At 34.6% G+C, this 25806-nt stretch overlaps 1 protein-coding gene across 1 annotated transcript in view; it reads right to left on the minus strand.

The window, feature by feature from the left end:
- Nucleotides 1-25806, minus strand: part of UGGT2 (UDP-glucose glycoprotein glucosyltransferase 2) — a 76955-nt gene that overhangs the window by 18817 nt on the left and 32332 nt on the right. Inside the window, exons 13-28 of the mRNA XM_041478319.1 lie at nt 25034-25153; nt 22744-22829; nt 21088-21223; nt 19434-19565; nt 18558-18722; nt 18012-18135; nt 17815-17913; nt 15948-16042; nt 13449-13655; nt 12032-12163; nt 10012-10139; nt 8710-8805; nt 7497-7599; nt 2716-2795; nt 1153-1342; nt 181-339 (exon numbers count right to left, since the gene is read on the minus strand). Of these exons, the coding sequence (XP_041334253.1) occupies nt 181-339; nt 1153-1342; nt 2716-2795; nt 7497-7599; nt 8710-8805; nt 10012-10139; nt 12032-12163; nt 13449-13655; nt 15948-16042; nt 17815-17913; nt 18012-18135; nt 18558-18722; nt 19434-19565; nt 21088-21223; nt 22744-22829; nt 25034-25153 (2052 nt within the window). The remainder of the gene's footprint in view (nt 1-180; nt 340-1152; nt 1343-2715; nt 2796-7496; nt 7600-8709; nt 8806-10011; nt 10140-12031; nt 12164-13448; nt 13656-15947; nt 16043-17814; nt 17914-18011; nt 18136-18557; nt 18723-19433; nt 19566-21087; nt 21224-22743; nt 22830-25033; nt 25154-25806) is intronic.

Raw genomic sequence — 25806 nt, forward strand, 5'->3', positions numbered from 1 at the left:
GAGAGAAGCAGGGGGAAAGCTCAACAAATTTGAGATGAGCTCAGCTCCAGGATGTGCCTGTTACTTTTAGCATTACTAAGCCTGCAACACAGAGAAATGGATCTAAAGAACAAGATGCTCATGAAGAATTCTCACAAGAAGTGTGCAATTGTAATGACTATTCCTGTACTAAGTACTTACAAGGTTGGCCATCACAATAGTATCAACCATGACAGGATTCTTCTTCGTGCCCAGAGTGAACTGTAACCCTCGAGGAGGTTGTCCAGTTGTCACATCAAAGCAATGTCCTTCAAGCAATATATATTCCAGCTCATATTCTGCTATAACTGCCCCTTTTATCTATGGAAAGAATGCTTCATCAATAAATGATGTCACTTAACCATGTGGGAGAAGCAAAATATTAGTCACAAACATGTTGTGTGGGATTTACCACAAGGTAACTCCCACAGTCAAAAAAACCTGAAGAAAAGTCCATCCACAGGAACTGAACTCAATTATAAAACAGGTATCCAACACAAAGAGGAAGGATCACTCTCTGGAGGGACCTTCTCTCCACTGACTGTGTAAATCCCAGCTTTACTTTCACAATACACTTTCCAAATACACAGTTTTGGTCAATCAAACACCCTCAATATCTTGCATAAGCTTATTGACTCAAATCTCATGATTCTGAAAATGGGGGATTAAAATAGAATTAAGTAATAACTGAAAGAATTGTGAACTAAAAGAGGGTGAAATAAATTTTGAACTACATTAATAAAGAGTCACATATTCCAGTTTATATGAAGATTTACCTAGGTTACAAGAACTAGGAAACACAAAGAATCCTTTAATTGCTTTACTTTTATCTTAAATGCAGTATTTCTCCAAACATAAAACTCAACATAATAGGTATATTGCTTTAACTTATACTTTGCATTCTGATTTTTTTCTATTCCATTGCTTTCCTTTAAGACTTTTTTTTTTTTTTTAAGAGAGAAAAGGAAGAAAAAATGATGACAATAGAAATGGTAAAATATTGCCTAAATAATCAATTACCAAATAAAGTATTTCAGGAGAACTGACACAAGACAAATCTTGCAACATTTCCACTTCTGTCTTGAAGTAGAGGGGCCAGCACAAGTTTTACAGTGTTTGCAAACTATTACTTACTTCCTGCAAATGAATGTTATCAAGGTCACAGGAACTGTTTACTGCTTCAACCAGCCAGCTTTCAGGAGTGATCATGTTTAGGGTCAAAAGAGGTGATTCTGGCAATTCTAGGAATTTTGCTGCAGGTTCAGAAGGAAGGTGCTTGTTGATTCCATAAGTCAATTCTGGTTCCAGAACAAAACGATAGAAGCTGTTGGAAAGAAGCGTGACAAAACACCAACATTTAGTGAAATAAAAAGTTTAAATATGAAGCTCTTCTAAAATATTTTAAAATGTAGTGAATATTTACCAAGCCTGATGAAATTTAGAGGCAAAGTAGCTCCTTATTCTTTTGGAATATCATCAGACAATACCTACAGCATCTCAAATGGGCTGGTAGATGAACACAGAACTATACACTTATGGTAATTTGTCTGTGGATGTGCCTGTTCTCCATTAACACTCTAAAGGCTATGAAAGTAAATACCCAAGAGGTGCATCTAGATTGCTTGACTGTTAGCAGCCTTGAATTCTCAGAATCTGCATCACTGAACTATACAGAAGGACTAATCTCTGTTGGAAGAAAAGCCTTTGAGAATGGCTACTGTCACTAGCAGCAGCAAGGATAGAGCAGAGGAAAGGTAGGGTTGCTCTGTTCCTCTCCAGCTCTTACCCCAGTTATTCCACAAGTAAAATTGCTTTTCCCAAGCACAAGGAAAGAACCAGGCACCAAGACCTGCAAAGTGCCCAGCTTCAAAAGCCATCACAATGATGTTCACACAAGAAGACACTCAGAAGACTTATAATTAAGACCCTCTTATGGAACAAGAGATGTGAGTAATTACTCTCAAAATGCATAAAAACTAAGGACTTCTGTTTTGTGGGCAAATGATTAATTCTGCCACCCTCTGGCTAAAGGACAGGCACTACCACCAGCCTCTCTAACAGGTAATTAGTAATACAGGTGTTAGAATTATAGGTAAAATATCTGCCAAGGAGATGGCTATACTTAAACATTTCTCTTAGAGGGAAAGAAATCCTCTTGGAGGGAATTAATTTCAGTGTAAATGTCTATCACTGAATTAGTGAACCCTGATTTTTACACACAGATAAAAGAAACTTCAATTTATAGTAGATACACTCAGCTATCATATTCTCAACGAAATATAACAACATCTCAATATAACAAATGCAGACTGTATATTTATTCAGATGAATTGAATTCTTAGGAGTACTGCATCTGTACAATTCATTACACAAAGAGTGGGCTGTAAAGAAGGGAACAACTTTGACAGATGATCCCCCTCTGCAACTTTTCACAGGCATAAAAGACTCTATTGATTTATTTAAGGCCTATTTATGAGAGGTGCATTTGATGCACTAGATCATTTCCCTGTGATACCATGCTTGACACATTAGAACAAGAACTTTTCTTTAAACAAGTGCAAACTGCTTAGGTAACATTCAATGGAAAATGAGTCAACAAAAATAACTCAGAAACACAAAGCAGTTTCCTTTTTAAGAAAATATACACCATTAAGGTTGTTTTTCCAAAATGAGCATGACAAGCTATGAACTACTAACCTCTTCAGTGGCACTTCGGACAGCTTAGATCTGCAGTTCAAAAATAGCCTGAGTTTCATATTGATAATGTCCTTGAGTACCTGCAGAAAAAAAAATCTCTGTAAAAAATGTTCTTGGTAACCACCAAACTTTGAAAATAAGCTGGTTACCCTTGTGACATCCTGCCATTTCTCAAGTTTCAGCAGGAATCTGAAACTTTTAAAAGATGTAAATATATCTGTATATTAAAGGTTATTGTTATATATTGTAAATAAAAATACGCCCTTTCCTAAAACTGTATGATTTAGCACATGATATTCTTGATAGTCAAAATATTAATGTCTTCTCCTATTCATGCAATTTTTTCAAGAGCAGCTCTCCCCATTTTCCAGTGCTTGAGTAAATGATATTATCACCATTGTTCCATTGTGATTTTAAAACATTTGAAGGTCTCTAAGTACAACACATGCCTTTAATACAACAACCAGTCTTAAAACAATTGCTTTCACACTTTTTAAAATAGTTGTATATGGAAAATTGCTAAATACAGTGAAGTTCAGAGAACTTCAATTACTTAATAACTTTAAGTGTCAGCAATAGATTAACAATGTATTATACCATTCAATTAACTTCAAAACATTTTGGTAAGTTAACATATTTCTATTTTTTTTTCTCTCGCTTTCTTTATCTGTTCATTTCTAAAATAGTAATGTTCTGGATGCTGTTATATAGGAACCATAATATTAGGAGAGTATTTTTTCTTATTTTTGTGAGCAATCTGTTTTGTTTTGCTTAAAGCTAACAAAGTTGTTAATTTCTTTAAAGCATTCATAAAAAAACCTTTATCAAATTACCTTCATGTCTGTGGTTTCTGACACAAAGTGCTTACCTGAAAGCATAAAGCAGCTGTGCCTACATTTATGGATATTAGAAAGGCCAGTAAGACATAAAAGCTAAGTTACAACACCAATTCTAGTAAGGCTAATATCTAAAATTACTACAATAGCAAAGAAATTGGGACAAAGCACGACAATAGTCATCATTAAATCCCTTTTATTACGACTGCAATTTTTCTTTCCTCAGTTCAGCCCTTGGCTTACACACATTCTTTATTACAATGCTGGAACTTTACTTAGCCGGAGGGACCTGTTCTATTCCTAGTTTCTTATTCCTATCTTTTGTGTCACCTGAATACCATCACTGAAAAACTACTGAATAAAAAACAAAGATTAGGGAATCGCATATTTGTGTGCAAGTGAAGAAGCAGGAAAGGAGACCCCAAGACCACTGGAAGCATAAGAGGAGAAAGCATTACCTAAGTATAAGACCAAAGTCAAAATAGAGGTCAAAGTGACTCAAACATCTATCTACCATTCAGAATAAAGAGAATATAAAAGCCTGTATGGACTTTACCTTCAAACTAAACAAAAACCTCATCCCAATAGAAAGAATGAATGATTCTTCAGCAATCGGCATTGATAGGCTTTTGTGTACAGAATGAAATTATCTTGCAGAAGGCTGATGCATCATCCCAATTCATCAGCTGACCATGAAATTTAATACAGTAGCAAAAAAACCCCCTTGCTTAATTAACATTTCAAAGGACTTTAAATAGGAAATGACAAATAAGACAATAATTCATTATCTGTGTGTTTTTCAACAATACAACTTCTGAAATACTTAACTTGGTTCTATTATTTAGGGCTTCTGAGGACACCAGAAACCAGGGCATTTGAGTTAACACATGAAAATGGTGACAAAATTAAGAAGACTCTTTTATAGGACACTTGAAGAGTTCAGTCTGTCTACTTTAAATAAGAAAATGCAAAGAGCATGGAAATTTAGTTCAGGGAGGACTGTAAAACATGGCTGAAATATTTCAGGAGGCCTGAAAATTATTCAATAGCTAGTTTTATTGTGCATGTACACAATAAAAAGTCATTTGCAAGACACTTACTTGAGTTACCACAACTCATCTGAAGAACATTAACTCAGTAAACCATGATTATTCAACCAGTCACTTGGAATTGTTTGTGAACTTCAGGATAATACAAAGCATCTGCACTGAAAACAAACTTATAACAGAATCTTCAACAGAACTGGCAAAATGATGAGAACATCAATGCTTAGAGCATGGATCTAAACAAAAACCTGTAATTCCAAGTCTGAGTTTAACAGTAAGGTTAATTAGCCACTGGAAAATCTCAGTAGGAGCTCTAATCTGTACTCAACTGCTTGATAATATTTAAATTAAGAATGGATTAAAAAATTATTTCTACTTCAAATAATAATTGTGAAAAAGGAGTCCTGTGACATGCATTATATAGGCAATCAGACTAGATCACCAGAAGGGATTCCTTTTACTTTAGGCATGGAATAGTAAGTCCTCACTGAAGACAGAATGAATAAAGGAGAAAAGGCAAAAGATAACTGACAAGAAAAAAATATAAAAGACTTGATTTTTTTCTCCACTTTCTGGAATTACTGGATACCTACTGGAACAAAAAAAAAAAAAAAAGGTGGATAATCTTAGGAGTATATAGAATAATCTTTCATCCTGTTTTTAGTCAACCACGAGGAAAAAATCCACAACTCTTCAATTCTGTCCTCCATTTTAGCAGAAGGGATTTCTACTTTTCTCACATCGCCTTAGAGATCATCTTCATAACTTCAGGACTAGTTAGCTCTTCCATATATTCTGCTGAGAACATATGTGGCCTAACTATGGTAAAGTTATGGCTGGCATTTAAATATTTACAGTGGGCAGTGACTCTGCCTTGTCTGGAAATTGATGCTGAAGTCTGTAACAAAACTTTTTGATAAAAAGGAAACACAGACCATAGGGAAGGTGGTACCTGCCTCACTCTGGAGAGGATTAGAGCAGTTCTTATGATACAATCCAGTACATATTTTAAAAACAGACAGCAGCTTTGACTGAGCTCTCATTTGTGCTCTGACTCATACCTTCCTCCATCCTTAAACTGCCAGCGTCAGACTAAGCAGTGAAGTTTAGATTACAGCCTACCTATAGCTATTTACATCTCTCTCAATTTTAATCCCACTTAATATGAGTAACTTTTTGTTTGTATTTTTAATAAAAAATACCAAAAGATTTATTTGAAGTAGCTATTAAGTGACAGAAAGGAATGCAATAGTTTCACCAGGGTGAAAAAAACCCCAATCATTATATGGACATATTCAACGCAAGAATCATCTGTTCTACCATGGTAGTTACTCAACAGATTTTTGCACCATGAATAGTTACCACTCCAATATACTCAGCTCTAATCCAATTATGTAACTGAAAAAAAGAGCCTTTACATGTAAATATATTCCAGTGATTCAAGTTTATAGTAGTTAAATCATCTATGTAGAGTAAGCTAATCAGAAAGGCATTCATTTAAGAACTTTGAGTTTAGGGCTTGCTGTATTTGTATGTCTGTTTTGTTTCCATAGCAGGAGATAGTGGCTTTCCAGGTAATAATAACTGTATATATATAAAAATTTCCAGGCTATTTTTCATTTTTTATTATTGAAAAGTTTAATCTACATTAAAATATTTCTGGTTTGTTTACTTTCAACAGCATTTCATTAGCCTCTCCTAAGGGTTGGCTTCTTGAATACAACTAGAGCTCCTATGACTCAAGCAGGATCTGCAACAGCTGAACAGCTGAGGACACCATGGGAATCATTTGCCTTGGCATGCATGAGAGAGCCTCTTGAGCTCAGAGGAATCAAGGTTTCTGCTCTGAGCTACAAGACCCTTGATGCGATTTATACTCATATTATGAACTTCTGACTAAATGGAGAGTTTCCAGTCCATTTCAACTTGAAAATATTTTCATTTGGTAATATCAAACTTTCATTTTCACTGAGAAGGGTGAAATGAGAGATCTAGTTCTAGAGATAAGCTAGTATTCTAGAACCCTGAAATAGCAAAAATTTTTCATGAATTTTAAAAAATGTTTTACTTCGCTCCACTATCTGAAGAGTGAGTGGATGATTCAACATTTGATATAAAAGGGTATGAAAATGGGAGGGGGAAAATCAATTTAAGAATTTATGAAACTTGCATAATTACTGCAGGAAAAAAAAGATAAAATAGGATGCAGCAAAAATCAAGTTGGAGGCTTCAGAATTATAACAGACCATAAAGTGAAGACAAAATTTACATTTTTATGGGAAACTATAAAGGAACCTGAGACACAATAATATTCTGCAGTGGGTGAAAGAAGAAAATAATTTTAGCAGCCGTGTTTTTAAGACAGTTTCTCTTTAGAAGATCAATAGCTACACACAATGGAAGCCTATCTAGATATACTTGGTAGCATTAATCAACTGAGATATATCCCTCCAAGAGCTGAAAGGTTTATAGCCCAATCTTCTTATGATGATATTACAAGTCAGATTTAGACCACCTCATTTAGGTGCCTTGGAAAACTAAGGTGATCTGGTTTAATGAAAAGAAGCACATATCTCCTGAGATTTTGAGATGCAAAAAATTATGTACACAATGTCCTCCTTTCTTTCTATTGACTGTAGAGAGCAATTACAGGCTCACTTTAAGAGGACTGGACCATGAGGCATCTGAACTTTACTTTCAAATGAGATATTCATAATGATGAACTAGGTCATCCTCAGCTTCTTTTATGAACTGAAATAACTAAACACATATTTTAAAGGAAAGGAAAGAATAACCAAATTTTATTTACTCTTTACTACACTGTTTGTGGAAATTAGAAAAAGTTTAGTAACAACTGCAGTACAAATAAGCAAATTATAAAAAATTACCACCATCTTACAATCAATAAATGGGTCATCTTCTGTGCTTCTCTTGTCAATGGATCCACAATAGCAATGACATCATAGAATGGGTCATTCTCTTGGGGCTCGACTTTTACTACACTGTTAAAAAAGTATTCAAAACAAGTGACACAAAAACTCAAAGCTGAATTTGTTGAAATGACAAACATTTTTAGAGACGGATTTGTAATACCAGAGGCGTTTAAGATTTTACTGCTCAAGAAAATACTTCCCTCATTTCAAGCAATAATCATGATTGCTCCCTGTGATACAATTAGAAAAACTAAATGTGGACAGGAGTAAAAAATATAGCATTAATCTACATACTTCTATACTGGTTAGTGATTAGATACATTCTCTAAAACAAAATTAGTAAAATAGAACACAGTAAGACTTTAAAAAGGACCCCTTTGTCATTTGTTTACAGTTCTCTTCACAGAGATCTGGAATCATTGGATCAGACAAGCAGTGGTGGTGACATAAATTAACAAAAAAAAAAGAGGGGGAAAAATGGCATTTGAGAAGTGTGAAACTTGATAGGCTGGATCAGCTTTATGCACTCCAGAAAATAATTCAGTTTGATAGACCTGATTAGGCTAAGTCAAGCAGACCCTAGTTAAAGTACTCTGTACTTACAGGAAGGAAATGTCAGTAAACTTCATTTTAAAAAATGAAAAAAAGCAGAAGGAATTTCTATCATGTGCTGTAAATACAGAAAAGGGAGAACTGGAATTTGTTTTCCACAAAACATGCACAGTACTGATTGCTACCAGTGTAACACTGGAAAAGGTGTCAACCTCTTAGAAAAGGCTACCACTGATTTCACTCCTGCCTTCACCAACAGGGATAGCCCATCAGCACAAAAACTAGAGCACCTTTAGCAACACAAACAAGTAGAGATTTGGAAACAGCATGACAAGAATTTTTATAAAAATTTGTAATTTGATCACAGGTTTTGTATTACCATATGTAATACATGTACCCCTCTGCTCTCTTTTCAGCAAAGGGTAAAGTTGGGAAATCAATAGGCATTACTAATGAATTTATTAGGAAAAAGGTAAAGATGCATTATGCTATGGCAGATGAGCAGGCTGTTCATACAACAGTTTTAAAATTAGAATGCTTACTCAACTTTCCAAAGTCTATGTAATCATCAGCACATTCAAATGTTAATAAAAATTACTCTAAGTGCATTATCATGACAAAACTGACCTGTGCTGTTCTTCGAGTAATTCAACATCTTGTCTCATCTCTGTTTTAGGCAAAGATGACAGCAGGGCATCTATTTTCATAATCAAGTCACTGCCACTGTATTAAATAAGGCACATATAGTTTGGTTTTCATCAGAAAAGGAGTAAAACATTAACATTTTAATGCCAGTCTCTTTGCATAAAAGATACTTAGGAAGCCCACATCCCAGACCTTGACTCTAAGGTGATTAGCACCTCAGGACTTGTAGCTTGGAGTTAAACCTTTAGCATGACAATGCCCAAGAACCACTACAGCCTCAGAGAAGCCTTGTGAAATGGACACTTAATTTTAAGAGGTGCAGAATTCACAGAGTAATCATTCAGCCTCACAGCTATTATTTTTATCAATTGTTGGGTCTTCAAATCTGTGTAATTTGATGAAAATGTGGGACTTTGATGAAAATGTGGGGCTTGGTCCACAAGACAAATGAAACCTGAATTAATGACAAGTTTTTATAAGTCACAAATTTGCCAAAGAGACCTGATTCAGAATCAAGAGAATTGAGTATATGAGGTCAAGACCTGCTGACATTTCTAGCTCTTTACTGATTTTTTTTCTTTAAAATTTTCCCATTTATGACAAGATCAAGGAACAGACATAAATGGCCTGGTTTCAAGTCTGGCCACATCTTTCAATTTTTTCTATTGGAATTTCCTACTGAAATTTCCTTAGAATTTTTAGTTCCATTTCAGTGTTGTTAAGTCACAATATTTGTCTAAATATGTTTTGCCTCTCACTACTTAGCTCTTTGAGTTCTACCTCTTGTTGATTTTGTTTTTCTGGTAATGATTCTTTCAGTTGTGCCAGTCTTTCTAGATAACAGAACTGATACTCAGAAAGTCGAGAGATACTGCACGAATAATATAATTTTGCTTTCTTCTTTGTACACAAGCTGTATCCTTAGAGTAGATGATGGCCTGAACACATCTCATCTTTACACTTTTCAGTGAACTGATGTGTGAATGCTGTCTACTGTGGTGTCAGGGCACAACATCAGCCCATGCCTCTACCGGCTCCCTTACTATTCCCAAATTCAATTCCCAAAGACAATGACGTCAAATATTAATACTCAGATTTGGCTTAAGATGCACTGTATTTTATCAAGCTTATTATTATTCTTTACAATTATTCTTACGTAAACAAACCTAGCAGGAATCGTTTACTGTTAGCTGTACTCTTGGTTGTAAGGACAGTGAAAGTAGGGAAAGTATTTGGAGTAATTCAGCAGAGCTGCACACATGTTAGCAGGCAAGAGAATTTTACCTTTTACTACTGTTTCCCATCTCCTTGACAATAGCTTCTATCTTCTCTGCTGAGGTACTGTATGTTATCTTTTCCAACAAATTAAAGTCTTCTGCACAGAATTCATTTTCATCTAAAGGACCCAGTACCTTAGACAGAGAAAAAAAACGTTGAGTGTAGAATGTCCCAATAATGCTCTGTTTGTAAGTAAAAATAAACTAATATTTTAAATGAATGCACAATACTGAATACGAAACCCCAATCTCTATATACATCGATACTATTGGTTATAAAACTAATTAAACTTCATAGCAACATAGCAGGATTAGGCTTTTACAGTTATATGATTACAGTTAATTATCAATCAGGAAGAATGACTGCAATGGAAATATCCATGCTGTTTTTCATTATACATCCTTCTGTTAAGGAATACACTATTTAGAAATAACTCTAGGAAAAACCTATCTTATGTAAAATATTTTTAACTGAAATTACTATTTGTCTACCACACTCTTTAGTTTTTTAATTCTACAAACATAATCTCCTTCTACCACTTGTCAAATGAAGCAATGGATAGAAAGAATGGTAAAGGATACAAAATGCATAATATGAGAGGATACAGGATTACTACATTTTTTGGTGTCTGAAAGAAAGGAAAGTGCCTTGGAGTCCCAGAAAATAGCTTTGAGGCTGTTGTTTGGATTTCCTACTCAGTCTATCAGGCCAAATTGACCCAAGACAACTTCAATAGTCTACAGGGCTCCCAGGATGTAGAATCTCATTACATAAGTTGGGTGCTAAATGCCTCTTCCTCCAAATTCAACTGCTTCCTATAAATGAGAGGTTAGATAACAAATTCCACTTTTGATTTTTTTATTAATGATGCATGAGATAGATGAAACCACAGTGTAATTATGAAATACTATGGTAATTTGGAGAAGTCAATTAGAAAAAATTAATTTGCTCACAAAAGCAAAACTTCTGTGATGAAATAGCAAGGACAGAAATGAAGGATATCCCATGTCTTTTTAAAAGTAATAGTTTAGAGTGAAAACACAGAGATACGAATATACATTATTAAATTTATCCAAATATTTTAATTAAACTTATTTCCCCAAAACTTAAAATATGACATTATTTGAGCTTTTTTTAGGCATGGAGAACAGTAATAATAATTCATAAATAAATTCATTAATTTAGTTATGAGAGAGCTGACACAAAAAAGCCAACAATTCTTTAAGGCTTCATCAACAAAAATGCTTTCTGTGTGTTTCTTAGCAGTATTTCAGTTACATCCCAGAAGCATTTAGGATGCATAGGAGTAACTAAACTCACTAAATTTAAAGAATTTCCAGTTATCAGATGCCAACATAATTTTCCTTCTGTTTCTTTCGAATGGTGGACTAAATTGAAAATAGAAGAATTAAAATGTAGTTTGTAAGTTGTATTTGCAATGTAAGGCATTGACTACCATTTAAGAAGCACTGAATATTGAATACAACATTATATTTTTTGATAACAGATCATCTACTGACAAACTGTAATTAAGGCTATTGGTTTCAGCATATACATACAAGAAACTGAAACAATAAAATTACTATACTTTTATCTGTATATTAAGAATTAAGACTATAAAACAACTAAATATTTATTAAAATGTGATTCTTTATAGCTTAGAATACTAACTACTCAATGTAATTTATAAACATTTATCTACATAATAAAATAAAAATAACTTCAGGATCAAAACTTACTCTTAAACATCACAAATAATAAATCAGATACTAACCTATTTGGAGAATTTTGTCACTCTAAAATAGCTGCGGGAATGACATACACATAGTAGCTTCAATGGAATTGAGCTAATGAACAATTTAGGAATAAAACAAAACAAAAAAGCAAGGCAAACATTGATACCATTCTCTAACAACTGCCTGAATAAATGGGAAATCAATATAATGCATTTTCTTCAGTTTGAAACGGAAGTTCCAGAAGTAAAAAACCTCCTAAAAAAGACTGAGAGACTTAATTTCCTTCTTACCCTGCCATTGCTAATAACAGCCATTTGCCCAGGAAGCAGCTTCAGAACCTCCTGGCAGAACATCTGCTGAGTTTTAATTAAATCCAGTCCTAAAGTGTTGTACTTCTTCTCAAAAGTATCACCATCCATTCCCTAAAGCAAAAAGGTAAAGCATGAGATGCTGGAATGATTCAGGAAAAATAAATTTCATCAAAGATTTAAATTTTCAATCAAAGATTGAAAATTTCAGTGATTCAAATTTCAATCAAAAGATATTCTTCAAGTTATGTGGTTAACCAGAAATCAAAGTAAAACAGCCACCTCAGCTTCAGTGTAAGCACAAAACTGTCGGTGGTGAGCCACACCTCACAAGCACCAAGAGTGCAGTCTGTACCCTGGGGCAACTGTGAAAAACCATGAGAGCAAAACTGAGCCTGAGGTTAAGCAATTTTTCCATGATCCAGCACAAGAGGTGCATGGAAAGCAACACTCTGTTAACAACTCAACTGTATTCCCACTTTTAGGAAAAAGATATAAAAAAATTGTAATACTCTAAAAACCTAACAGTCATTCTAATATGGCTGTTGGATACAATTTGAACATATTTTGCGGAAGCCAACATCATCCAGAAAGACACATAAATTCATTGTCAAAGTGGGGAAAAACATGCCAAACTTACACTGGAATTGTGCCTCACCTTTCAAAATTATTCTGATATGTATCTCTTCATTAGTAATAAACAGACAAAGCAAACAGATTCATTCAGATACAATTAATAAAATGACATTAATTAGTAACATACTTAGCATACATAGCTTCATTAGAGACATTTATGTCTTTCAAAATTTATTCAACAATGAAACAAGAACACGACTCAAAAAACATTCATTTTCTAATATGTTTCCAGAGAGTTCTCTTAGTCTCCCAACTCCTCCTATTTAAAAAGACTAAAATGTACAACTCCTTCTGAGACAAAAACCAGTAGTTATTTCATAACTGCTAGTAGTTATTTCATAGCAGATGTTATTTCATAAGTCAGCTCCACTCTCAAGCAATCTTAACTTTTCCTGAAGTCTAAATTCTTGAAAAACATTAATGCTTAACTAAATTTTAACTAAATGACAAAGCTATTAAAAAAAATTAACTAAATGAGAGAGCTATTAAAAAAATCAACAAGTAAATACTAGACTATTTTGGTCTCAATTGTATCTTGGTACCCATATTCTGAATTTTTCAGTAGTGTCATATTTTCTCCCTTTAAAGAAATTCTCTATTCTTCAATCACATGAAAGTCATCAAAAAATCCAAATCTCCTTGAGAAGAAACTGTATATTTAAACTTCATGGCATTTGGCCAAACACTGCTATTCTCACCACCTCCTTCCAATAAGATATATGTAAAATAAAAAAGGAAGTAATCTACTTTAGCTTGCACTCACTGGGATGAGGAATTTAACAATTTTAGTTCCAGCAGCAAGGGACTTTGCTGTCTCTTCCTTACTGAGTTTACTTAGGAAACTTTTTAAGTTGCTGCTGTTTTGGGTTAAAAAAGCAGCCAAAATTCCTCTTGCAATGGCTGTATTATCTTCCATTATTTTGGATGAAGGATTGTTCAAAATCCCAACTCGTGTATGACTGCTTGTTTTCTGCAAAGAAAAACACAAAACAGTAAGTAATTTTACAGTTCCATCTGCTGTTACCCAATGTACTCATATCATGCATAACTATGTGAAATGCCCTTAAGTATTTAATTTTTTGCAGCTATTTGTCTTTAGAAAAGATCAATGACTAATTCAGAACTCCAACTGTGAGTAAAAATGTGATTAGTAAGGATTTACCTATTCTGTGATAAATATTTTAAATATAAGTGTTAAGTTTCTTTATTAGAAAAATTGCCTTTGAGCATTTTGCAGAAGCATGTTTTTAACAAAGGACATAAACAAGTGTTCATTTACAGACTTCAGAACTAGTTTTATAGATGTCTACTTTTCAAAAATTATTGAACTAAGCATAAAATAAATGCAAGAAAATGTACCCACTTATCACTTTAATGTTCAGCAGCAGCAAAATCCTTCACTTTCTAAAATCAGCGATGCCACTCAAATTTTACCAGTGTGTGTCTAAGGTAGGATTAAATAACACCACTAACTGAAGAAAAGATAAGTGGACTCCAATGCAGGAAGGAACAAAACAATAAGCCATACAATCACTGGTATTCAGCACTGGAGAGGCTTCCACAAAGTACTTCCAAGGTGGACAGAAAACTATGAGGAAGCACTGAAGAATGTGGGCTTGCTCCATCTGGCAAAGAGGAGACTACAGAGAACTTGAATAGCAACCAAGAGCTACTGAAGGGGGAGTGAAAACATGACAGGGCTGAAACCTTCCTGGTACCAGCAAAGGGTGTAACAAGAGGTAATGTTCACAAATTTTGACCTGGCAAAAAAGAACTACAATAGGAAGGCAGTGCAACACCAGAATAATTTGAAAAGGGAAGGGACAGAGTCATCTCCTTGGAGATTTTCAGAAATCCTTCAAACACACCTACAGCTGACCTGATGTAATGAAGTCAATAATTCTACTTTGAATGGTTGGCTGAATTGGATGACCTCGAGAGGTCTCTTCCAGCTAAGACAGCTCAAGGTTTTTACAAAGGAAGTGAAAATTTATCAGAGTTTTCAAAATAGCATGTATTAGCTGGAATAGCTAGAAATTAATTTCCTTTAGCCATTTTTACCACCAGATTTTGCATGCTTTCTTTCAAATGCTGATGGCAAGTCATGAGCAAGTGGCAACTGTGCCAATTTTGCTACTATCAGGAATTATACTAGACCTTGACTTGAGAGATAAAAGGCACTAGAAAGGAGTAAATAACCTCAACAAAAATTAATGGACTTAAAAAAAAAAACCTCTTTCATTTTATTTCTCATGAAATTTGAAAATCACTGCACCAAGCAACACATGAAATTTATCTAATGTTTTGGGTTTTTTTCCTAGATTCTTTTCACAAACACAAGGGGACTCGCCCAGGTGGTTCTCACCTCTTAGGTGGGAGCCATGACACATTTCCCCTGCTGAAGAGGGTTAAAAAATGAAGCTACAGAGGGAGTACATCTGTCAAGCCTGAGACATAAATCAAGCAGTTCAAGAAATTAAATGTTTTCCTGTAACAAGGACTTGTACTGAATATTCCTCTTTATCTTTTTTAAAGCCTCTTTCTAACACACAGTTGTTATCACATTCTCTTGGCAACACCCCAATTTTCCAGTTCCCTTAGGGTGGTTCCTATTTCATTCCTGATTAGAAAATCCAGATGCTTTCCCGATTTCAGTTTAAGCACTCTTTAACCTGTCCCAAACAGAGGGTCCTTCTGTATTTTATATTGACTTGAAATTTATACTTTCTGAAGTATACTTATATTTCAGACATTCCTACCTTAAATCCTATTATTGACACAGAAGAACTTAAAAATAAGGAAACTTATAAATGTGCATGATCCTCCTACCATATTAAAACACACATGAAAATTGATCTTAGAAGCACACGAAAGGTACAGGGGAAAATGGTTGCTTCATGGCCACAGCTGTGCCACATAATACAGGAGAACACTGCTTAATGGTTCACATCAACTGGCAGTATCCCAAAGCCCTTCCAGGTAACATTCTGGGCTACCCGATGGGAGCAAGCCTAACCAGGAAGAAATTCACCCTTTTAATACACAGTGTAACAGTTTGTCTCCTGCCTCACAAGTCCATGAACAAAATGATGATTTCCCTTCAGGAATTGAGTAAAACAAAAGCACAATCTCTTAAGTCTGCAGCTGACCAACAACAAAGTTGCCACACTTTTATTTAAGAGTATGATTTTTCAATGTGCAGAGAGAGTTGTTAAGAACATATTCATAATAACTATTTTAATAAAGCCTGCTAGAAACTCACCAGGCTTTTCAAGGCATCAGAGAGCAGTCGTCTACCAGCTGGCTTATCAAAATCAGCAACAATCCAGACAGTAACAGCATACAATGCATCTTCATCTGAAAATTAAATATAATCCTGTTTTACATTCTGGAAAATCTTCTCATGACTAACGAAAACAAAATTTATTAATTTTGTCATTTCTAAAATCATGTGTATGTTTGACTGCTGACTTCAGCTGTAAGAATAATCTTTGCCACATCAGAATCTTTTGCCCTCTGAAGTAAGATTCTTAGAAGGCAATTTATCATGGTAATAGGAGAAAGAGACTAAAAGAGCTGATCCATTGTTATTTAGAGGGCCCTAAATAATTAGCTCCAATTAACAAAACCTGCTTTACCAGAGGTTACTTGTGAACATTTGATAAAGGCTGATCATACAGTCAGGAATGAAAAGAATTAAGTAGTTACAGGACCACATAAACTAGGCCAGTCACTTTACCTGGCAGGACAGGGAAAGTCCTTCAACCAAAGGCAGGAAAAAACTTATCATTTCTGGACACCAATAGGAATATACTAAATACAGTTCAAGGAAATTAAACTACTGTGCAAGCGTACATGCAGATAATTTCTATTTTTCTTGCTCTATGGTCTCCTGTTCTTTAGTTGCCATAGAAGAGCAATGGTAGGTGAAAAATTCTGCAAAATTATCTGTAGAATATCAGTCTACTCAGGTCTACCAAACATCCCCTAAAACATAATGCATAAGGATAGAAATTTCCCAGGGTTCTGGTGAGATGCTAGGAAAAGGTTATTATTAACTGCTGCCGTGGTCTAGAGAAACACACTGGGGAGAGAGATTTGAAATGTAGATTCCAGCTTAAAGGTTATAGGTTTTCCACAAGAGATCTCAATCTTAGAAATAAACCCACAGATTGAAAGCCATTCATTTGGCAGCTCACTGGGATGTCCCTGTGGTTGTAGACACAGAATCAAAGAGTCAAATAAATTTATTTTTAAGAAATTTAAGTCTCTGGCATTTTTTTCTGATAATGAATTAAGTAAAACTCTGTAAATACCATATAAAAATCACTGAAGGAAAGCACTTTATTAACTGGGTATTTGTGTCCCTTGAAGGATGGATGTAAATGAGCAGCTGTTTCATAAGGCACAGACAATTGTAAAATTCCATGCGGAATTATGACCACATTGTTGTAATTTCTTCTCACTCAAGGAAAAGTACTTGCATATGCAACGAGAACATTTTACATCAAAAACATTTGAGTTTTAACAAAGAAAAAATGCATAAATGAGTCATAATTAATCAGAATATAAACTCTATTTATTTTCTACAGAAAGACAAAGGCTTGTTCAGCAAAATTAAACCATCTAACTAGAAGAAAAATAAGGAGATACTTAATAAATTAGAAACATAATAAATTATTCCTTAAATTTACAAATACCTAATTTTGATACAAACATACAAACTATACATTCTGCCCTTGACAATGCTGCAAGTAAGAGTCACTTGAAACCTAAACAGACTTCAACATCCTCAAGTAAAACCGTATGTACGGAAGCTGAGTCTACCTTCAAAGTTGCAAAAGTCTTGTAAAGGTTTTTAACTTCACGTTTGTAAAACAAAAACAACTAGTCACAACATCCATCCCATTTCAAAGCCACAAAAACTAACTACCCTGTTAATTAATTTAGGTTTATAATATTCAGATATGCTCTGCTTCCTGAAAGAAGATACTTGGAAATTGAGAAATATTTAATTTACATGGAATCCTTGGAATATTGACTTACTTGGGATATTTTACTGGTAAATTTCAACAATTTGTAATAGCCATAGATAAACAGATAGATAACTTGTACAGAAAATTCATTACCTTTTTTAGTTAAATACTTCATATTATCTGAAATTACAGCACTTTTATCTTGTGAGTCCAAAAAGGAGAAAGTAGAGAAGTCTTCCACATGAAATGGAACTGCATAATGTAAAACACAAAGTATTAGACTTTAAAATGTGAAAACAAAACCAAAAAACAACCCACAAATCACAACAATATCCAAGAAAAGGAGTTACCAGAAGTGGATCTGAAATGTATATATCTTCTTTCTGCTCCAAGAATACTGGGGTTTATACGGGAAACTACATTGTTCTGATCCATAAGAAAATCCACTGCATTTACATGATCATCTAACAAACCCTGGAGTAATAGAAAAATGTAAAATCAGTACTTTTAAGACAAAAAAGACCAAGTATTTGTACAAAATATTTCAACTGAGCTTAACGTTTCTACATACACCAAGTTATGGACAATGTCAGGTCAAAACCATATAAATGTCATACAGGTAGTATTCCAAAATATCAGATATACATTTTTCAATGAACAACTCCAGTACATTCTCAGTTTCTGGTGGAAAAAAATCCATATAATGACTATATTCTGATCCTTCAGCCTCGGATAATTTCAATATACTCTTTCAAAACCATGACCACAAACGACTGTAATGTGATATTACTAATTTCAAGCCATCTCATGATTAAAAACCGTAACATATAAACATGACTGAAACAATTCACTGTCAAATGCTTCATCCTACACTCGTTCAAAAATGTTAAGCATACCATGAACACCGCCCGCTGGAAGAAGCCGGTGGCATCGAAAATCCTCTGAAGAATGAGCGTCTCCAACTCTGCCGCATCCATCTCCTCTCTGGGAAAGGGCACGCCATTAAACAGCGCTTGAGGCAGCTGGCCCAGGCCACTCTTCTTATAAAAGGTTGCTCCTGCCTGATCAAATCAGAAATATCACAGGATTAAACAGATTGTGGCCGACTGTAGTAAAGAAATGAAACTAGTATCACGAGAGGATCAACTCTAATCTCCAAGCCCTCTTCACTGTCACACCTTGTCATCAGTGGCAGGGACAAAACAGAAAGCATTTGGAAAGCTAACAGGACAGAGGGGACTCATTTGTCAAACAGAATGCCAAAGGAAATTACAGATCCATATACTTTGTTGTGAACTTTTGCTGTAACATCTTGCTGAGAAATTGTCTTTTATTCTGCTTAACATTTTTAGTTTATTCTTTTATTTTAAATAAAAATAAAAATGAAGCAAATAACACTGGAGAAGAACCCTGAGACAGTAAATTCTGCTTTTATAAAGAAAGAGCCCTAAAAAAAAGGTCAAAAGGTTTTTATGTTTGTAAGTCAAGCTTTATTTGATAACAAAGCAGAATTCAAGAGAGACCCCTTGACACGCTTAGTGGAAAATACTAGTGGCTTCTGAAAGCAGCAGGAAAGAGAAATTTTCATAGTGAGAGTAGTAATGTAGAAACCTTTACAACATTTCCATTACTGACTGAATGGTGGCTGAAGAAATGTTTGACTCAAAGGTGTTGTGTTTATTTGCTTTAACATTTAGCAACCCTTAGGATTAATAAATGCATTGAGTTTTATACACTGCAGTATTTCTTACTCAGCACAGCTCTCAACATACCTTCCTCCCTTCATCGTATTCAGACTGAACACCCAGGATACTCTGAACATCAGCATGGGGGTACTCACTCCTAAGAACATGCTTCACATCATCTACTGTCAGAACATTTCCATCTTTCACTTCATGGTATATCTGTAAGAATTATAACCAAAAGAAATTAAAAATATAGTTAAGTTGTCAAACAACTTGATAAAATTAATAGAAATAAATAAACAATAAATAAGTATAATCTTTTTATAGTGTGCCAGCAAATTTTACACTGGTATAATTTCATATGCTTTCATTGCTGTACTGCAGTTTTTATACTGCTTTAGTAATTATCACCATTGCACATATACACAATTTTTTATTAGAGCAATGGTCTGACTGATCTATTACACATTTAGTCTAAATCTGAAGTGGCTAAACAAATACATATATGTGAGCTAAATGTGAAAGGTTATTTCTCTCTACTAATTGGAGAGGTAATCTAAATTCTCTCTATAAACTAACATGGGTAGTTACCTAAATCCATATTAATCCAAGCCTAAACTAGTCAGTGATCCTTTTTTCTACAGTGACAATTTTTCCTTACTGTTATTTTATTTCAAAGAATATTTTATTACTTTCATCATACATACAGTAAAATCTGAAGTGAAAATTATTCATTTTTCTTCAAATGAGGCACAATATTTTCCTCTATAGCTCTGAATAGCTCAAAGTTTATTTGATTGCTTCTATTTTTGTTATCTTTCAATTATATTTATCATCCCCCTTTCTATATTACGAAACAAAGTAAAGAGAGGAATACAACATTTTAAAAAGCACTCTGTAAATTACATTTCTTGATCTAGTCCTGGATAATTGTTACCCATGCATGTCAGCTCCCTAATCCATCCTACATTTGTGGATTTCTCTTCCAAGGTATTCCTAGTTACTTCAATTCCTTTAACCTTAAGCTCTCTACATTTGTCCATGATACCATGACATTTTTTAGGCACTAAACATAAAACCAGAAAACAAATGGAAGAAAAACTGTTAAGTATGAATACCATATTCTCTAACTTTTACCCTTTACACAGATGGCTCACCTTATTTCTCCTCCATTCATCTCTCATCTCTGAAATTCCTGTCTTATGAGAATCTGCATTCTCTCACAAAGTTAACCTGGCTCATTAAGTTGCAACCCTGGAATACTTCTATGCTTTCTGCACCCATGGACAGCTCAAGCATGACCAAAGAAAAGAAATTATCTTACTGTTTCACTTCCTACACTGGACAATAAGAAAGGGTTTTTCAAATCTCATATGACTGCCAAAATGACATCAAAAACTACTCCAAAAGACACAGAAAAAAAAGACAGGCCTATTATGTTAATATTAATATAGAAAAATTTTTCATAATAATAAAAGATGAAAGGCATGCACCTACTTTTTTATATTATTGAAGAAAGCCTGTCAATAGACAAAATTACAAGAGCAAATTGGTTGATGAAAGTGGAAAGTATTTCTGCAAATAATTCTACATATAATTCTAATGCTATACATGCTTTTAATACTACATTTCTGTATAAAGTAAATGCATACATCTCATGTTATCACAAGGTTGTAAGACCCTAAGTATCAAAAAATTATAAACCAGAAGTAAATAAATGATTTCTTGTGAAAGAACTAACGTTAATTATCGACATAAAGGCCTGAGAGGTGTCAGATTCCTCTGCAATGTAATTAAAAGTTCTCCAAAGAGCTACTCCCGCATCTTCATTTCCATCAATTTCTTCTTTTGTACTTAAAATAAAAACTATTCCAATTCTATAAAAAAAAAAAATAAAAAGAGATCATAAATTTTAACACAACATCTGCTTCACACAAATTCTAATACAAACACAGAAGAACAAATGTTTGCATTCAAGTGATCTGTCCAGCATGTAGAGATAGAAACCCTGTACCTGGGTGGTGTTCCCAGGACTGTGTGATGACACAGGATACCAGCCATGCATCCTTCATCAGCTCTACAGTATGCTTAGGTTACCAACTATGTACTGACTTTACATATACCTTTTACAGCTGACAGTAATTAAGATTCCTGTGAGTCAATAGGATTTAATCACAGTATTTTCTCTCCTTAGCTATATGAAGGCTTTAATTCTTTACATTCCTGCCATCATCTCTTAATGGCTTGAATCTTTGTTTCAGTGTGGGCATTGTCTGTCTTTTATTTTTCCTGACAGGGATATCTTGAGTAGATGCATGAAGATGTGCTGGGGTACTGATGTCCCATCATCAGTGTGTGCCACCCCTACCAGCCCTTCTCTCCCCTTTTTAACCCTCTGGGCCTTCCATCCCCCTGGCACTGCCATTCATTTCCACTCACATCAGTTTTAAACACACCTACTACTAACCCCTACATTTCCATTAAATGAAAGAAAACTCAAAGGAATATGAGGCTTGGGATTTAAAAAGGCTTATTGGAGGTGGTGCATTGATACTGTTTTCATGTAAAAAGCCTGGACTGAGACTAGGCCATACTATGGTCCCTTCCAACCCAAACCTTTCCGTGAAGACACACAGAACACTGCAATCTGTCTTTCATTATGTTTTTGTAATTGAATGATAAAAAAAAAATTAAGAAAAACAACTACAAAAAAAGGTCAGAACTAGTAAAATATTAAAGTAAAATGAAACACCTGTAAATTGAGGACACAAAAAGCCATTTCACAGGAGGATTTTAAATATTTAACATGCAATTCATCAATGGATATCCTTCTTTTATAAACTGTGGAAATAAACACCCATTTCTGAGACCAATTCACTTTTTCTTACAACTAGGTATCTCAGATCAACCACACTCTTCCTCAGAAGTGTCTCTCTCTCAAATGATGTTCACTTTTAGAAATTCCAAACTTGGTGAGGATAATCTTACTTTGGTCTTTAAGAGTGTATATTGAAACAACATAAGATAAAGCAACTGCACCTTAAAGAACTAAATTTTAAAGATACCCTCAAAGCATATTTTACAAAACAAAAATTTTTATTAGAATGCAACTTTGCAAGGGCGCCCAGTGGGACTATTTGACAAGATAAATTTTTATCAGGCTTTTGCAGTTCATCTTACGCACACTCAGGTACATTATACCTTGCAATCTATTTGCTTAAGAATACTTAATACCTGAGTAAGCTTGACAAATGGGTAATCAATGTGCCTTATTAGAATGTTGTTGCATTGAATTTAACTTGAATTCACATCCTTACCTAGTACAATAGAAAATTAAGAAGAAAAAGGAAGAATCCTTATTTAAAGATTTTTCCTCAAGACTCTCAGTTTTCCTTACCTAAGTGGTACATCATGATGATAGAATAATTCTGCCAGCTTCATATAATCACCAGTATCTTCTTGGACAGGATCAACAACAAGTACCTAAGAAGAGAAAACATATCAGGCATCCCATATTTATTCTTGATGTGTTTTTATTTTTCCTTCAGACATAAAATCTAAGACAATAACATTAATTTCCGAAGGAGTTGTATGCCCCAGCTGTTTTCAATTTTTTAGAGCATTCACTGTAAGAAAACATTAAGACTATAGATGAAAATAACATCAGAATTACGGAATTTGGACCAAACAGTGAAAACAGGATTTAACCATTCACTGAACTTCAAAACAAATGATCCAATTCTTCTCCTTTGAAAGACTCTGTATCATTACTTTGCTTTTATTAATAAACTCCATATTTATTTTAGAAAGATATAATGCTGATTTTTCTGTTACATCTTTTAACAAACTCTCTTCTGTTGTGAAAACCAAACAAAAAGTAAATCAGCAATATTCTGGCTAAAAACTTAAAGTAAAAAATTGAGCTTTCAGGAAGATTTCGTCCTCCCTGTCTCACCTATCTTTGTAGTCAAACTTTCACTTAATGTAGCTTGGAGTATAAATTCAGATCTTTCAGGCATGCATAGAATCTAAAACCGGGATGTATCTGGATAGACAAATTATCTTTATGTAGATTTAACTGGACATCTGTACCTCATTTATTCAACTGCAAACTCCCATTACAACTCATCAGATTTGCTAGAGTAGCTGAAATGAAGCAGAGTAACTTTAAAAATTTTGAACCCCCCCCTTCAGATTATAGTGAAATGCTGTGTTATGGATTTCTATAGTACAGCTCTTACATTTAACCCTGAATATGTAATGCGATCTACTTCATATTACACACATCTTACACTTCATTATAAACCTACACTTTTTTATTACCTATTGCTGGTATTTTCATTGTGTTTTTACACACAAACTTTGCATCGCTTCAAGCAACTACATCAAAGACAAAGGGATCAAGTGTACTCTCAACAGCTTTGCAGAGGACAGCAAGCTGAGTGGTGCAGCTGACACATGTGAAGGATGGGAAGCCATTCAGAGGGACCTGGACAGGCTCAAGAAGTGCATCCATGGGAACCTGACAAGTTTCAACAAGGCCTAGTATAAAATGCTACATCTAGGCTGGGGTAACTCCCAGTTTATCAACACAGGCTGAGGGATGAATAGATCAAGAACAGCCCTGCCAAGGAGGATGTAGGGGTTGCTCGTGGATGAGAGCCTGGACTTGAGCTGGCAGTGTGCACTCATAGCCCAGAAAGCCAAATGTGTCCTGGGCTGCATCCAAAGCAATGTGGGCAGCAGGGCCAGGGAGGGGATTCTGTCCCTGTGCCATAGTGAGACCCCACCTGGAGTGCTGCATCTAGCTCTGGCACTCCAGCACAGGAAAGACATGGACCTCAAGTGGGTCCAAAGAAGGGCCACAATAACAATCAGAAGCTGGAGCACTTCTATGTTATAGGGAGGCTTACAAGAAGGAGAGGGTTTTTTTACCAGTAGCAGAGACACTGTAATGATAGAACAAGTGGCAGCAGTTGTAAACTAAGAGGGCAGATTTCAACTGAATATGAAGAAATGAGGATGGCGAGACACCAAAGGTGTCACAGGGGAACTGGTTGCTCAGAGAAGCTGTGGATGGAACCACATCCATTTACCATTTAAATTAAACACTATTTACTATTTAAATTAAACACCAGAATGAAGTTTTGGTCCCTGGTCATTGCAGGAGAGCTGGACTAGATAACCTTTAATGGTCCATTACAACCCAAACCATTTTAAGATTCTATGGTTCATAAGATTACCTTTTGTAATTTTAATTTGAATCAGCAATAGCTACTTCCCTAGCTTACTAAGTGATACAGAATCCTATTTACAGAGGAAAACTTAAGCTACAAGACATTAATAATTAGTATGCTTTATAACTTAAATATCTTTGTACCTCAGTTTACCATCTCTAAACCATGGACAGCTATCATTACCTTCCCTCATCCTTTGACAGTAGTGAATTTTCCATGCGTAGCATGGAAAGGAACATAAAAACTCTTCACAAAACTGTGCCCAAATCCCTCTGCAAATCAAACTAACAACCACATATGACTCACTAGATAAAGCAGAATTTTCACTACTCTTAGCAGATCCACATAGAAAACTTAACAATAAATCCAGCATGTGTATGTTTTAATAAAGTGTCTGCATATATATTAACGTATACAGTATGCAAAAAACCCAAAGTTCTCCAAACTTACCAAATTATATAAATTTCGTCTAATCTCATGTAAGAATCCAGGAAATGAGGGTTTTAGCAGTTCCTGATAGCTTGCAGGCCATGTGCTATAGCTCTGATCTTCTTCTATATTATTAATCCACTAAAACAAAAAAGGCTGCCATTTAGAAAACATGCATTGAACACTGAGAAAAATATGGGGGCATAATAATACTATAGAATGTCTCCCTTTCTTTCGTTAAATAATAACAGGAAATAGCTTCTAAACTTTTTTTTTCTTTTTAATCAAACTGTTTTTATCTGCAGTACACAATAAAACTAATACTGGATGGAAAAGGAAAAAGGACCATTAGTACTGTGTAAAAGGATGTGAATAAAACAATTTTTTATTCAACGGTGAAAATTACTTTCACAATGCAATCATAACAACGTATCACACAGATGTGTGTAATACAGCACAACCATCTTGTAATCCACGTACAGTATTTATCTTTAGAATGCAGCAACAGAACTTGAGATAGATCAAAATAGCCAATTAACATGTGGCTGATTTGTTCTTCTAGTCCTTTCTGTGCAAGCTGGGGCAAACAGAAGAGTGAAATGTGGCTCTTTCAGGTGCAAGAAAATAATATCTTAGTGCTGTAGTGGTTTTGGTTTGCGCCTTTTCCCCTGATGTATAACCTCTGTAATGAAACCTGTGTAAAGTCTGAAGAAGGGTAAAAAACACAGTCCTTGGACAGTTAGAAATAACATATTTAAGTGGCCCAAAATTCACTTATCATATTTGTAAAGTAC

This window comes from Pyrgilauda ruficollis, unplaced genomic scaffold (genome assembly GCF_017590135.1).
Source record: "Pyrgilauda ruficollis isolate IOZ18807 unplaced genomic scaffold, ASM1759013v1 scaffold44, whole genome shotgun sequence".
In the NCBI taxonomy this organism is placed as follows: domain Eukaryota; kingdom Metazoa; phylum Chordata; class Aves; order Passeriformes; family Passeridae; genus Pyrgilauda; species Pyrgilauda ruficollis.